The 12967-nt window shown below is 36.6% G+C and overlaps 1 protein-coding gene across 2 annotated transcripts in view; it reads left to right on the top strand.

The window, feature by feature from the left end:
* The first annotated feature begins 839 nt into the window (after positions 1 to 839).
* The window catches only part of c17h14orf180 (chromosome 17 C14orf180 homolog), a 32849-nt gene continuing 20721 nt past the window's right edge, over positions 840 to 12967 (top strand). The window contains exons 1-3 of one of the 2 annotated variants that reach the window (XM_051133195.1): positions 840 to 1385; positions 3398 to 3428; positions 7866 to 7952. In XM_051133195.1, the coding sequence (XP_050989152.1) occupies positions 1233 to 1385; positions 3398 to 3428; positions 7866 to 7952 (271 nt within the window). In that variant the 5' untranslated portion in view covers positions 840 to 1232. The remainder of the gene's footprint in view (positions 1386 to 3397; positions 3429 to 7865; positions 7953 to 12967) is intronic. The other variant, XM_051133196.1, reaches the window with a different exon arrangement.

Raw genomic sequence — 12967 nt, 5'->3', positions numbered from 1 at the left:
TGCAGACAATCCCTAAAGCACTCTAGTCAAATATGCAGTGAATATCAAATGCAAAAAACAATATCGCGCTTAAAGATGACAGAATAAGACAACATTAGGACAACAGAATAAGATGAACAGTAAGAACGACAGAATTAGATGACAGTCAGGATGACAGAAGAGGACGACATTAAGGACGACAGAACAAGACCATATAAGGACGAGAGAACAGGATGACAGCAATGACTGTAGACAAAGACAAATGTATAGTACAAAGCACAAAGCAGTTGACTCTTTTTAGGCACATTTGGAACCTCATATAGTACCTGGATGCACTGCGCCTTGTTTACAAGCAGAGAAATGCACACGCGTGCGTTGTGGTGCTCTTGTGAACGCACGCTGCAGACTGACACGTAAGAGAAGAAATTGTTAAATAAAGTTGTTATTTTTGTCTTCTTTCTGCATAAAAAGTATTCTCAGAGCTTTGTAATATTACAGTTGAACCACTGATGTCACATGGACTATTTTAACAATGTCCTTACTACCTTTCTGGGCCTTGAACGTGTCAGTTGCATTTCTGTCTATGCAGGGTCAAAAAACTCTCGGATTTCATTATTAAAATATCTTAATTTGTGTTCTGCAGAGGAACTAAGGTCCTACAGATTCGGAACAACATGAGGGTGAGTAATTAATGACAGAATTTCCATTTTTAGGTAAACTATCCCTTTAACAGCAAACTTTCATTTTAGGTAGAACTGTCTCATTGGAATAACATCTGCAAAGACCTCCATAGTCTCACCACTTGCAGTTTGAAGTGACTAATTGAATTTCCTTTTAAGATGGACAGAGGACTCCATCATCTGTGCTGGTGTAAAACAATTGGCTGCGTCCAGCGTCACTCAAACGAAATCCTCTCAGGTCCTGACTTCCTCCTCTGCTCTTTGCGATGCTGCGTGGGCGGCGCTGCGCGGTACCGTCTCCACAATCCCTCTCTTCCTCCCTCCCACGCACGCTCCTGCCCTTGACTCTTACAGATCGTAGGAGGAGGAAGATGAGAAGCCGTAATCTGTTCCTGTTTTGCGGTTGCAGCGACCGATATCTCTGCTTCCGACTGTGAGTTTTCCGCTCCATCCCTCCGGACTGTTTCTCCATGCCCGTGCCGCAGCTCAGATGGGAGACGTAAGTGCAGCAGCTGCTGTCTGGCACGTAAACGCGCGCGGCAGGTCTCTCTGGCGGGCCATCCCGAACACGGGATGCTGAACGGGAGCCGTGAGGGCTTGTTTGAACTGGGCAGGCAGCTCCAGCAGGAAGGAGACTCTCAAGCTGCTCTGCACTGCTTTTTGAGCTGCCTGCTGGGACTCACACATGTGCAGAGCTTCCACTCGCTTCCCAACTGCCTGCATCAGGTGAGCCCTGCAGGATGGAGCTCTGTCATGATGCATTATGGGATGGAACACATTCAAACAGGCTTTAAATTTAAGAATCATTTACACATCAGTACAAGTAATGCATGCAAATTCATTCTCTTGCTCATGCATGTAGACTTTTAATGATTCAATGACACACTAACCTAAAACTAGCCGTCAGTCAATGCATATTTAACACTGCCAAATGCATTCTGAAACATTCATGCTCTACACCGACAGCATGAGCCGACACAGCAAACACACTATCCTATGTAACGAGTGTGTGCTCGCATTTGTTTTTCTGTGCACAGCAGAAGACGTGCTTGAGATGATCTTAAGCAAGCTTGTGTTTATCGTTGTGTTGCAAGCTACTGCAATAACCATTGGCTTTCTATCATATGTTTATCTTATAATGTCCACTGCTAATGCTAATAACTAATACTAATAATGTTTCTTTCTCTTATGTGTTCACTTCTCTTGTCTAATTATGGGCTTGATTCGATGACGGTCCGTCAGATACAAAACCCTCAGCCCCATTTGTTAAACTCTCTCAGAAATTCACAAGGGTCCCAGGCATTGTGTCCAGAATATAAACAGTGGCTCTTACACAAGAGTGCTGGAATGTGTGGTATGACATTGGACAGACGGAGTTGTTTCTGACCTTACAAAAAAGACATATTTAGAATTTGCTAATATTTATCACCAGCGTTAACTGTAACTGTTCATCTGAGGCATTTTGAAATATAGAAAGTTGTAAGAATGGGAATGTTACTTTTCGAATGAATTTGAGTGAACAAACACTGTCCGAAACCTGTTCAGATCATATTTCAATCTAAATATAGGAGAAAAATAAAACTATGTTGGGCTTGAAGAATATATATATATATATATATTAATTTTAGAAACAGATTTTTTTACGTTGTGAAATGACATTTTCATGACATTTAAGTACAATTTCTACATTACATAATTGCATACCTAAAGGAATGCATATTTTAATTTATAATATATAGATAGATAGATAGATAGGTAGATATGCATCATAATAGTGTTTACTGTATTGATTGTATTGTTTATGCTAATTGAACTATAAAAATAATTGTATTACAGGATTTTTTAAGTATGTGTTTCATGTTATTTTATTCATGTTATTATTTTATTGATTGATTCATTAATAAGTGCTGGGTTTAATTGAACTCCTTGGGCATGTTTTAATGAGGTTCGCTTTTTTATTCTGCGACACACCTGAGTTATAAATTTGCAGACAATATTCTCTCTTTTTTTCTTTCGTATTCCTCCCCAAAACCTGAAATCAGTGATTTTATTATATGTTATTATTATTATTATTATTATTATATGTGGCATATTATCTCCATGACATGTTTTCATGAGATTCTGTCTTTTATCTTATTTCCTCTCTACAAATTGCTTAACTCTATTTATTTTATTTTATTTGAAATTTTTTATGAGTTTGCTTTTTATGATATCAGACAATATTCTCTCTTTCCTCCCTAGTCCTCCTCTAATTTTTTATTATTTAATTTTGTTTTTTTGTATTATTATTATTAATAATAATAATATTATTAAGTGGTATATTATTTCCATGACATGTTTTAATGAGCTTCTTTTTTTTTTTTTTTTTTTTTTTTTTTTTTTGTTAAGCACTTTTAAATTTGAAATTTTCAGGCAATATTTTTTTTATCTTATTTTATTTTATTTGACATTTTTTATGAGATTAATTTTTTTTATTCTGTGAAACACTTGAGTTTGAATTTTTCAGACAATATTCTCTGTTATTTCCTCCCTATTCCTCCCCAAATTGCTAAAATCAATGGTTCTTTTCTTTTCTTTTCTTTTCTTTTCTTTTCTTTTCTTTTCTTTTCTTTTCTTTTCTATATGTGGCATATTATCTCCATGCCATGTTTTCATGTGATTCTGTCTTTTATTTTGTTAAGCACTTGAGGTGATTTTTTCAGACAGTATTCTCTTTTTTTTTTTTTTTTTCCATACAGATTGCTGAACTCTACATTGATGACAAGAATTGTATCCTTTTCGATAAAGTTTCAGCTCTCAATCCAAATTGTATAATGAACATAAAACATAAATCCTTTTTATCTGCACAAATATGCATGTATTTAAACTTCAGTTTAATATTGTTTGTGCAAAGACTGTGTAGATGTGTAGCTGTGTTATGGCAGGGCCTTTTCAACTGGAGCTTCTTGAGTGTGGTCTTTTTCCTAAGAGGATTTGTGGGCTCTTATCGTATGTCAGCTGAAAGAGCGTCACTGCTAATTAACCTGCATAGAGCCAGCATGAGCGCCGCTGTCATTATTCATCTACGGCCTGCCATTAAAGGCCGGGCTAGTGTTACGTGACATACATTCCCTCTTAAACCCATGGCCTCTCAATTACTAAAGCATAGAGTTTAAACAGGTTCAAGACGAGCAGTTTCAGCTCAAACGGGTCATTTACGTGACCTAAGTCATTAACCGAGATCATTCATGACCTCTTTTCCAATTAAAATCCAATTACATGCGAATTGCTTTCAACATATTTGCACCGATCTTAACCAGTTTGCTAGTAAATAGTAGTGGGACTTGGTGATCTCTGTGTAATTACATAAAAGAGAAATAATTGATGTAGATTGTATCTTTTAATTGAATAAGCTATTTAATTACATGCAAAACATTACTCTGTTTTATCAGTGCACAACAAGGGACATTGGAATAGGTGATTTGGAGAGCTGGGGATAAATTAAAGATGTGAAATCAAAGGTTAGCTGGGATTTTATCTGGAATGTTCTGCCCTTCTCTTATCCTTTAGGACAATATGGACCAGTGCTCATGCATAGCCTATATATCAGTAAAAGAAAGAATGGTAAACTAAGATGAAAACCCATATACTTACTTGCTATGGCAGTATTTTTTACAATAACTTCTGGTCTGGTCCACATTGCATCTTATTTTGGCAGAATCACCTACGTATGTACACAGGAAAAAAAACATTTGATTGACATGCAAAGTGACCAACCACAATCCACTTTATAAATTATTATTTTTTTTATAATACATCCAATAAAAGACCAACACAGAAAACTGCAAAAAGTGACAAAAAAAATTGTAAAAAGTGACAGTACAGACATTTAGAATCTTTGCATTACATTGAAAACAATTGTAAAATTGTAGTAATATTTTACAATATTACTGTTTTTACTGTATTTTTGATCAAATAAATACAGCCTTGGCAAGCAGGAAACGTTCTTGAAAAATAAAAATAAAATAAAATAAAATAAAATAAAATAAAATAAAATAAAATAAAATAAAATAAAATAAAATTTAAAAAATCGTATCGACTCCAATGTTTTTGTAGTGTAAATAGAAAGATTTGATGCAACCAACATTTGGTAAATAAAGTGAATGTTCTTCCTCCAAAGCATTAATTTTAGAGTATGAAAATGAAATCATTCATTTCTCAAAAACCCACTTAAAAACATATTTATATTTTATATGACACCAGGCTGTTATATCTCTTCAGTTACATGTATGAAATCATATAGATTGAGTTCTTAGCTTAAGAAGAAGATGAAAGGAACCAAACATTCATCCTGTACTCATTTTCTGACTGGAAGTAGATACAATGGCTGTGATCGCACTGTGATTGACACGTCTGAGCCGGCACCATCAACGAGAAATACAAATGTAGAAATTGCTTCCGCAGTTATGCTGAGATAGCTGGAAATATACATGCTAGGCAGAAGGATGCAGCTATGACATTTATTTTCATCTAAATCACCAGAGCTGGTATAGTGATTATTAATGCACACATCTGCCTATGCAACGCATTAAAGAATTCTGAAGCACTCTGTGTTCTCAAAGCTAGTATGCACAACTTATTTTTAGATGCTGCTCTTTAAAATTGCTGTGCTGCATATCTGAGATTTGAAGCTGCGTAATTGACAAATATAAACTTAGAGCTGGCCCCACTAGTATTCACCTCTTTTGAGTCATACTGTATACAGGAAATGTAGGCGCTTCTGCCAAAATTAAATTTGTGTCATTGTGGTAGCTAATAAAATAATACAGTGGAATGACTTAATATATCCACTAAAAATAACACCAGGAAGAGTTGGGTGGAAGAGCGTAACTGCTAAAAATAGCTAAAACTCTCAGAAAGAGTAATATATACAGTTGAGGTCATAAGTGTACATACACCTTAAAGAATTTGTAAAATGTTAAGTAGTTTGCCAAATAAGAGGGATCATACAAAATACGTGTTATTTTTTATTTAGTACTGACCTGAATAAGATATTTCACATAAAAGACGTTTACATGTAGTCGACAAGAGGAAATAATAGTTGAATTTATAAAAATGACCCCATTCAAAAGTTTACATACACTTGAATCTTAATACTGTGTTGTTACCTGAATGATCCACAGCTGTTTTGAACTCTTTCCAAAAATGACTATGATTTTGAGATCCATCTTTTCACACTGAGGACAACTGAGAGACTCATATGCAACTATTACAGAAGGTTCAAAATACTCACTGATGCTTCAGAACCAAAAACGATGCATTAAGAGCCGGGGGTGTAAACTTTTGAACAGAATGAATGTGTACATTTTTCTAATTTTGCCTAATATCTTTTTTTTTTTTTTAGTACTGCCCTTCAGAAGCTACAGAAGATTTTTCTCAGTAGTCGAAATAAGTAAAATTTACCCTGATTTTCAAATTTAAAAAGTTTTCACCCCCCAGCTCTTAATGCATGGTTTTTCCTTCTGGAGCATCAGTGAGCATTTGAACCTTCTGCAATAGTTGCATATGAATCCCTCAGTTGTCCCCAGTGTGAAAAGATGGATCTCAAAATCAAACAGTCATAGTTGGAAAGGGTTCAAATAAACAAAAATGCTGAAAAAACAAAGAATTGTTAGTGCCTATAGCCGTGTGGTTAGCGCAGTCACATTAGTGCAACTGATCCTGCTCCCCTGCTCTCCACCCAACACGTTCCTGTCAAAAAAAAAAAACAAAGATTTTGTGAGACCTGAAGGATTTAACTGTTTAGGACAAACAAGAAAAAAAAAAAACACACACAGCTGTGGATCATTCAGGTAACAGCACTCTAAGAATCAAGTGTATGTATATGTAAATATCTTTAATGTGAAATATTGAAAGGTCAGTACTATTCAGGTCAATATAACATGCATATTGAATGATCCTTCTTATTTTGGTAAAATAATTATCATTTTGCAGATTCTGCAAGGTGTATGAACTTTTGACCTCAACTATATATATATATATGTGTGTGTGTGTGTGTGTGTGTATGTGTGTGTGTATATCAGAAATAGACTGAATATATACTGTATATTATCCAGTAATTGTAAAATATGAAGCATTAGGACACAGGCTTTTAATCAGATGGAGCGGAAGGCAATGCTAAATGAACAGCAAAAATGATTATAAAATCAATACAGAATACATTTGTTTCTGATCTCTCCTCCACAGCTAATTTAGGGGTTAGCATCGCATACATCACAAATAGATTTATCACTTTCAAACCGATCCCGTGCTGTTAGTCAGCAAATTCAGATGTTCCTCAGCCAGCTGAGATCTAAAAATATGCTCGGGACACCTGGGAATATGCTGCTCATTCGTAGAAAAGATCATTTCAAGAGGGACAACGCACTGTAACTGAAAAGAGACACACACCATATCAAACATTGCAAGCTACTGAAAAAAAAAAAACCAACAAAAGCAATTACAAAAACATACTGAACACAGGAAAGAGAGAGTTCACCAAAAATTAAAAATACTGTCAGCATATACTTTAATTGATTTAATGCATCCTTTCTGAATAAAAGCATTTTACTTTCAGAATAAGAGCATACTAACACCTAACCTTTGAATGGTAGAATATCGTGTTTCTTTAATATAATTAGTAGCTATTTTTGTCACAACATTTCACATTCTAACAGGAGGTCCAGCTGTAGTTTATGATACCAAAAATAGAAACATTAGCAAGTTCCTGCACAAACAAATCCTGCCATTATCTAGGTCATTCACGACTATTTTAAGAACTTTTCCTTCCTGGTCAGGTTTTTTTGTAATGACACTTGTAAAGAGTAAATATGATTTTTTTACACTGACATTGCATGCCTTTGAAAACACAGAACAAACACTATAGTGACTATATATAGAACAGCCACAAGCTTTGTGTCTTTCTATAGAGCTAAAAAGAGAAGCTGACACGAACACCAACCAATCAAAACATCACACAGCCCTTGAACTATAATAGACTGTTTTTTCTGTTTAGGCGATACATTAAAGGTTCAGCGGACGCTGGTGTTTTATATTGTCTTTGGTGATTCTAGCAGCTGAACAAATCAGGATTTCACTGAGCTTGAGTAATTGGGCGATGTGTGCGATCATAACAAGAGACTATTCCTGGTGACAAGCATGTCTAATCCTTCACCCGTATAAAATCAGATGGGAAAGCTCTGCAGTTCATTCAGGCGGAGAAGATGTTCTACGAAGTGGCATTGATCGAGCTCACCTCGCTGCAGGCCAGCACAGGCAGGTCCACTTTTTAAGGATTTACTTAAATGCTTATTTTATGGTGCTGTTGAGTGCACATGTGACTCTTTGATCAGCATATATCACAATATATAGACAATTTCATCATAACTGTGTATGATAATGTATTTAAGCAATGCCACACAAACAAGACATTCAAAACAGCGGCATGATTCTGAGAGTGTGTTTTGTAAATCTGCTTTATACAGTGGTTCAACAAACAAGAAGGTAATAGTGAGTAACTTACATTTTTGTTACTTTGTGTATTTCGGTCCATCAGTGAAAAATTTCCGAACAAATCCAAAGCTGAATCAACCAATCAGTAAAACAGTGTTTATGAACAAATCGGTTCAGTGTATGATTAAAGTGCCCTGTGAAGTAGTCTTTATTGGGTATTCTGCCATCTTAAAAGAGTAGTTCACTTCCAGAACAAACAGATGTACTCACCCCGTTGTCATCCAATCATGCCTTTCTTTCTTCAGTCGTAAGGAAATTATGTTTTTTGAGAAAAACATTTGAGGAATTATCTCCATATAGTGGACTTCTATGGTGCCCGTGAGTTTGAACGTCCAAAATGCAGTTTAATGCAGCTTCAGAGGACTCTACACGATCACAGCCAAGGAAGAAGGGTCTTACCTTGACCTAATTTGGGGTCAGTACAGTTAGGGTATGTTGAAAAACTCCCATTTCATTTTCTCCTCGAACTTTAAAATCAAAGATTTTAGAAAAAAAGGCATGAACATCTTGGAGGACAATGGGGTGAGTACATTAACTGTACATTTTCGTTCTGGAAATAAACTACTCCTTTAAACGAAATTTCAGTTAGAAGGGAATGTAAATGTTGAACTCAAAGGGCACCGCAAATGTCATTATTATTGAGTTAAATTTGTCAGGTATGTTTTTTTACGTGGTTGTTCACCAGTAAAAAGAGTATAAGATGTGACAGTTACAATATAGAAATCATGTTTTAAGGGAAAGTTCATCCAAAAATAAAAATTGCCTCATGATTACTCACCTTCAAGCCACCCTAGGTGTAAATGACTTGCTTCTTTTAGACAAATATAATTGGTGTTATATTACAAAATGTGATGGGTCTTCCAAGCTTTATAATGGCAGTGAATGGCTGTTGAGATTTTAAAACCCAAAAAGTGCGTCTATCAGTTATAAAAAGACCACATTTGGTTAATTTAGCAGAACCTTTAATTAGTATATGTATGTTCTCCTGTGCTTACAAATACTAAATGTGATGCAATTGGAAAATCGGATATCGTACTGGGGGGTTTGCAGGAAATTTGAAAAATAGGTTAAAGGGGTCATCGGATGCTAAATACACTTTTTCATGTTGTTTAAACAATAATCTGTGTTGGCAGTGTATGTACAAATCTACCCTATGATGATAAAAATCCATGCAGTGGTTTTTAATTAATCTGTAAAAATAATATCCCCTTTTTCAAATCGAGCCATTCTCAGATGCCTGTTGGTGTGGCATCACACCCACAGAGGCCGCTCCCACAATAGTTTATTGACATGAGCGTCTTACCTCAGATCAGCTGTAACAGTCTGACCTCCATTGTTTCGATGCCGGAGCAGGGATGTAAGTTAGACAAGAATATCTCCGATTGAGCGATTGAGGTGTTCTTTTGCTGGATGTAATAATGAACATAGTAGTCGTCATTTACTCCCGACATCTGAGCTGCTGAAGATGCAGTGGATTACGTTTGTTTGTGAAGGGAATGCGGCTCCCAGTCTACATATATCCGTCTGTGTTCAATGAAATCATTCGTGATTAAATTCACTTACAGCAGAAGTGAGTATAAGAGGGGTTTTTTTTTATGGATCTTTGCGATCACCTTTCCTAATAATGTGATAGTTAGCAAGTTTAACGGATAAACGCGTCTAAATGCGGCTAAAGTAAACTGGATCGTCACTCCATCGAGAGAAGAGAGGGGCGGGGCGAGCAGAACTCATTTGCATTTAAAGGAGCAATCCCCTCAGAATAGGATGATTTTTGCAGAGCTCATTTTGACAAGGTAAAAAGGGTGTTGTTTTACACAACCATTGAGAATTTTTAACCAAAGTATATTATAGACTTTTCATTAAGACCCTAAAGAATCATATCAACTTGTGGAAAATGGGCATCCGATGACCCCTTTAAATTATTATTCTATAATAATCTCTGAAAATATCTTGGTGAAATTCACTTGTTTAGTGCACAACAATAGTGATTTACTGCAGCAAGCAGTATCTTTCTCTTATGTTAAGAACGCGCTGCGGAGGTGCTTTCCCTTTACACCACAAAAACAGTTAACCTATCAAAATAAACCACGTGTCGGCACCAACAGCCTCGCAGTTAGTGCACCGTCATACAGCACAATTGCACTCACGGCGACCCGAATTCGATTCCCGGCTCGTGGTCCTTTGCCGATCCCTTTCCCCTCTCTCTTCACCCATTGCTTTCCTGTCTACTCTACACTGTCCTATACAAATAAAGGCATAAAAAGCCCCAAAATATATCTAAAATAAATAAATAAACCACGTAACATATTTAATAGAAGTGTGTTTTTGCACATTCTCTACCAGTCCTGTGTAAACTACGACGTGCTACGTTTTTTATTTATTTATTTATTTTTTAATGTTGTGAGATGGCAGAGCGCAACAACGCAGTCTGAAGTACTGCACCTGCTCACTTAACAGATCTTACTCATCTCAGTCTGCATCTTGGTGATGTCAGTGTCCTAAACAATGTTATAATGGACTATTTCACATCCAGAGATGAAGGATCGGATGATGAAATTACTAAAGAGGAGGAGTCCGATGACAGTGTTTTATGCACAGTGTGCAAACAGTTGCGCTGCACTGGCTTTTCTAAATGTAAATTACAAGGTAGACTGCATTATTCATGCTGTCTAAACATACAAGGGGTGATCAAAAGTTCAGAGACTATGCCTATGATAAACAATGGAAAACAAACATCAGTCTGTTTGTGTAATAATGCAATATCACGCTCAGACAGCTCTCGTTAAACCTGTGTAATAAAAGTAAGTGCTGTCTTACTTTAAACCCGTTTTTCCTAAAATCCATTCCTGAAAATCATAGCTATCAGCCAACTTAGCCATAACGTTTGTTACAGTCAAGCTATGGACAAAATAAAAAAACAGTTTTGGAAAGGGCTTGAAGGGATTTCATATGGTAACAAACCTAAAAAAGGTAAATTTCACCATGTGTTGGGTTTTCCTAGTTCGCATCAAACAATCCACAACATTATTAGTGAATGAGACCCAATAACCTACTGGTATAGTAATGTAACATACTTTCAATTAAATTTAAAGGGATCATCGGATGCGCGTTTTCCACAAGTTGATATGTTTCTTTAGGGTCTTAATGAAAATCTATAACATACTTTGGTTACAATTTCTCAGTGGTTGTTTAAAACAGCTCCCTTTTAACCTTGTCAAAAACAGCTCTGTTCACAGCGACCCGTTTCAGTGCATGTCCCTTTAAATGCTAATGAGCTCTGCTCACCCCACCCCTCACTTCTGTGGAGCGATGAGCGATTTTCTGAGACTGTAAACTTTAGCCGTGGATCATTAGGAAAGGCAATTTGCAAAGATTCATTAAAAAAAAACCTTATACTTACTTTTTCTGTAGGTGAAGCTGGATCACAAATGATTACTGCGAACATATATGCATTTAGGTAGATCAAGGGGCACATTCCCTTCAAAAACAAAAGTAATCCACTGCATCTCCAGTGGCTCAGATGTTGGGAGTAAATGATGACTGCTGTGTTCATTATTACATTCAACAACAGAACACCTCAATTGCTTAGTGGCGGACTGTTTACAGCTCACTTAGGGTGGGTCTACGCTAAAATGGCTGTCCTAGTCAACAACCGTGAACCTGAGAATAGCTTGATCTGAGAAAAAAAAAAGCTGGGTGGATTTTTATCATTATAGGATAGTTGTGTACACACACTGCCAAAACACATTTATGTCTAAACAACACATAAAAGTGAATTTAGCATCCGATGACCCCTTTAATAAAAAGCATCTCTGTCCATTCCAAACCATAGTTCCTTGACAAAAATGTGACAAATCCCTGTGGCAAACACTGGCACACATTTACCACAGATTGACCACAAGTTTGCTGTAAATAAATTGCAAGGGCACAAGCTTGCTTCCATAAAACACTGAAAATTGACCCAACAAACCTGTCCTCAAGGTCCTGTCTGAGAGCAGTAATATATTTACCAGAGGTTCATCTTTATTTGCCCTGAGATGCACCGGTATTTATGGATGAAGAAGACCCATCGATCTCTTCCTATGGTGGACGTCTGCCATTCCTCTGGCTGTCTGCATGCTGCTGAGACAGCATAGATCTCTAGCATGGGCAGAGAGGAGCCTAGGGAGATATATGACCACACTATACATTACCTCATTAAAGAGCTGTTGAGTACCCTGGAAACTCTGCCTGATTCAGCGTTTTGGGCCAATGCTGCTTTGATTTCCTCCCTCTGGCCTAATCTGTGCTCAGTTTCCATACATACACCAGAGTGAGGATTTCTGTGTATACAGTGATATGGTGTGTGCTGCATTAAACAGATGTATTGATCCTGTTTAGTAAAGTTGGGTTTAAATACACAAGTGAATTTCTTAAAGGGATAGTTCACCTAAAAATGAACATTCTGTCATTAATTACTCACCCTCATGCTGTTCCAAACCTGTAAGACCTTTGTTCATCTTCGAAACACAAATGAAGATTTTTGTAATGAAATCCGAGAGCTTTCTGACCCTGCAAGACAGCAATGGGGCTTCAGCATTTACAACCTCCTGCCTCAGGCACGGAAGGCATGACTGCATTTTCATTTTTGGGTGAACTGTCCTTTTAAGGGCCATTCACACAGAACATGCTTTTGCATTCCACTGCACTAATTTGCCATTGTTGTTCCATGTGAACATGCACTAGAGAGATGTGCTTGACACTTTTGCAGTGTCTTGCGTATAAAGTGATATGAAAAT

The sequence above is a fragment of the Labeo rohita genome, chromosome 17 (assembly GCF_022985175.1).
Source record: "Labeo rohita strain BAU-BD-2019 chromosome 17, IGBB_LRoh.1.0, whole genome shotgun sequence".
Classification (NCBI taxonomy): Eukaryota; Metazoa; Chordata; class Actinopteri; order Cypriniformes; family Cyprinidae; genus Labeo; species Labeo rohita.
The sequence above is the reverse complement of the archived record's forward strand: the minus strand, read 5'-3'. Positions and strand labels throughout refer to the sequence as shown.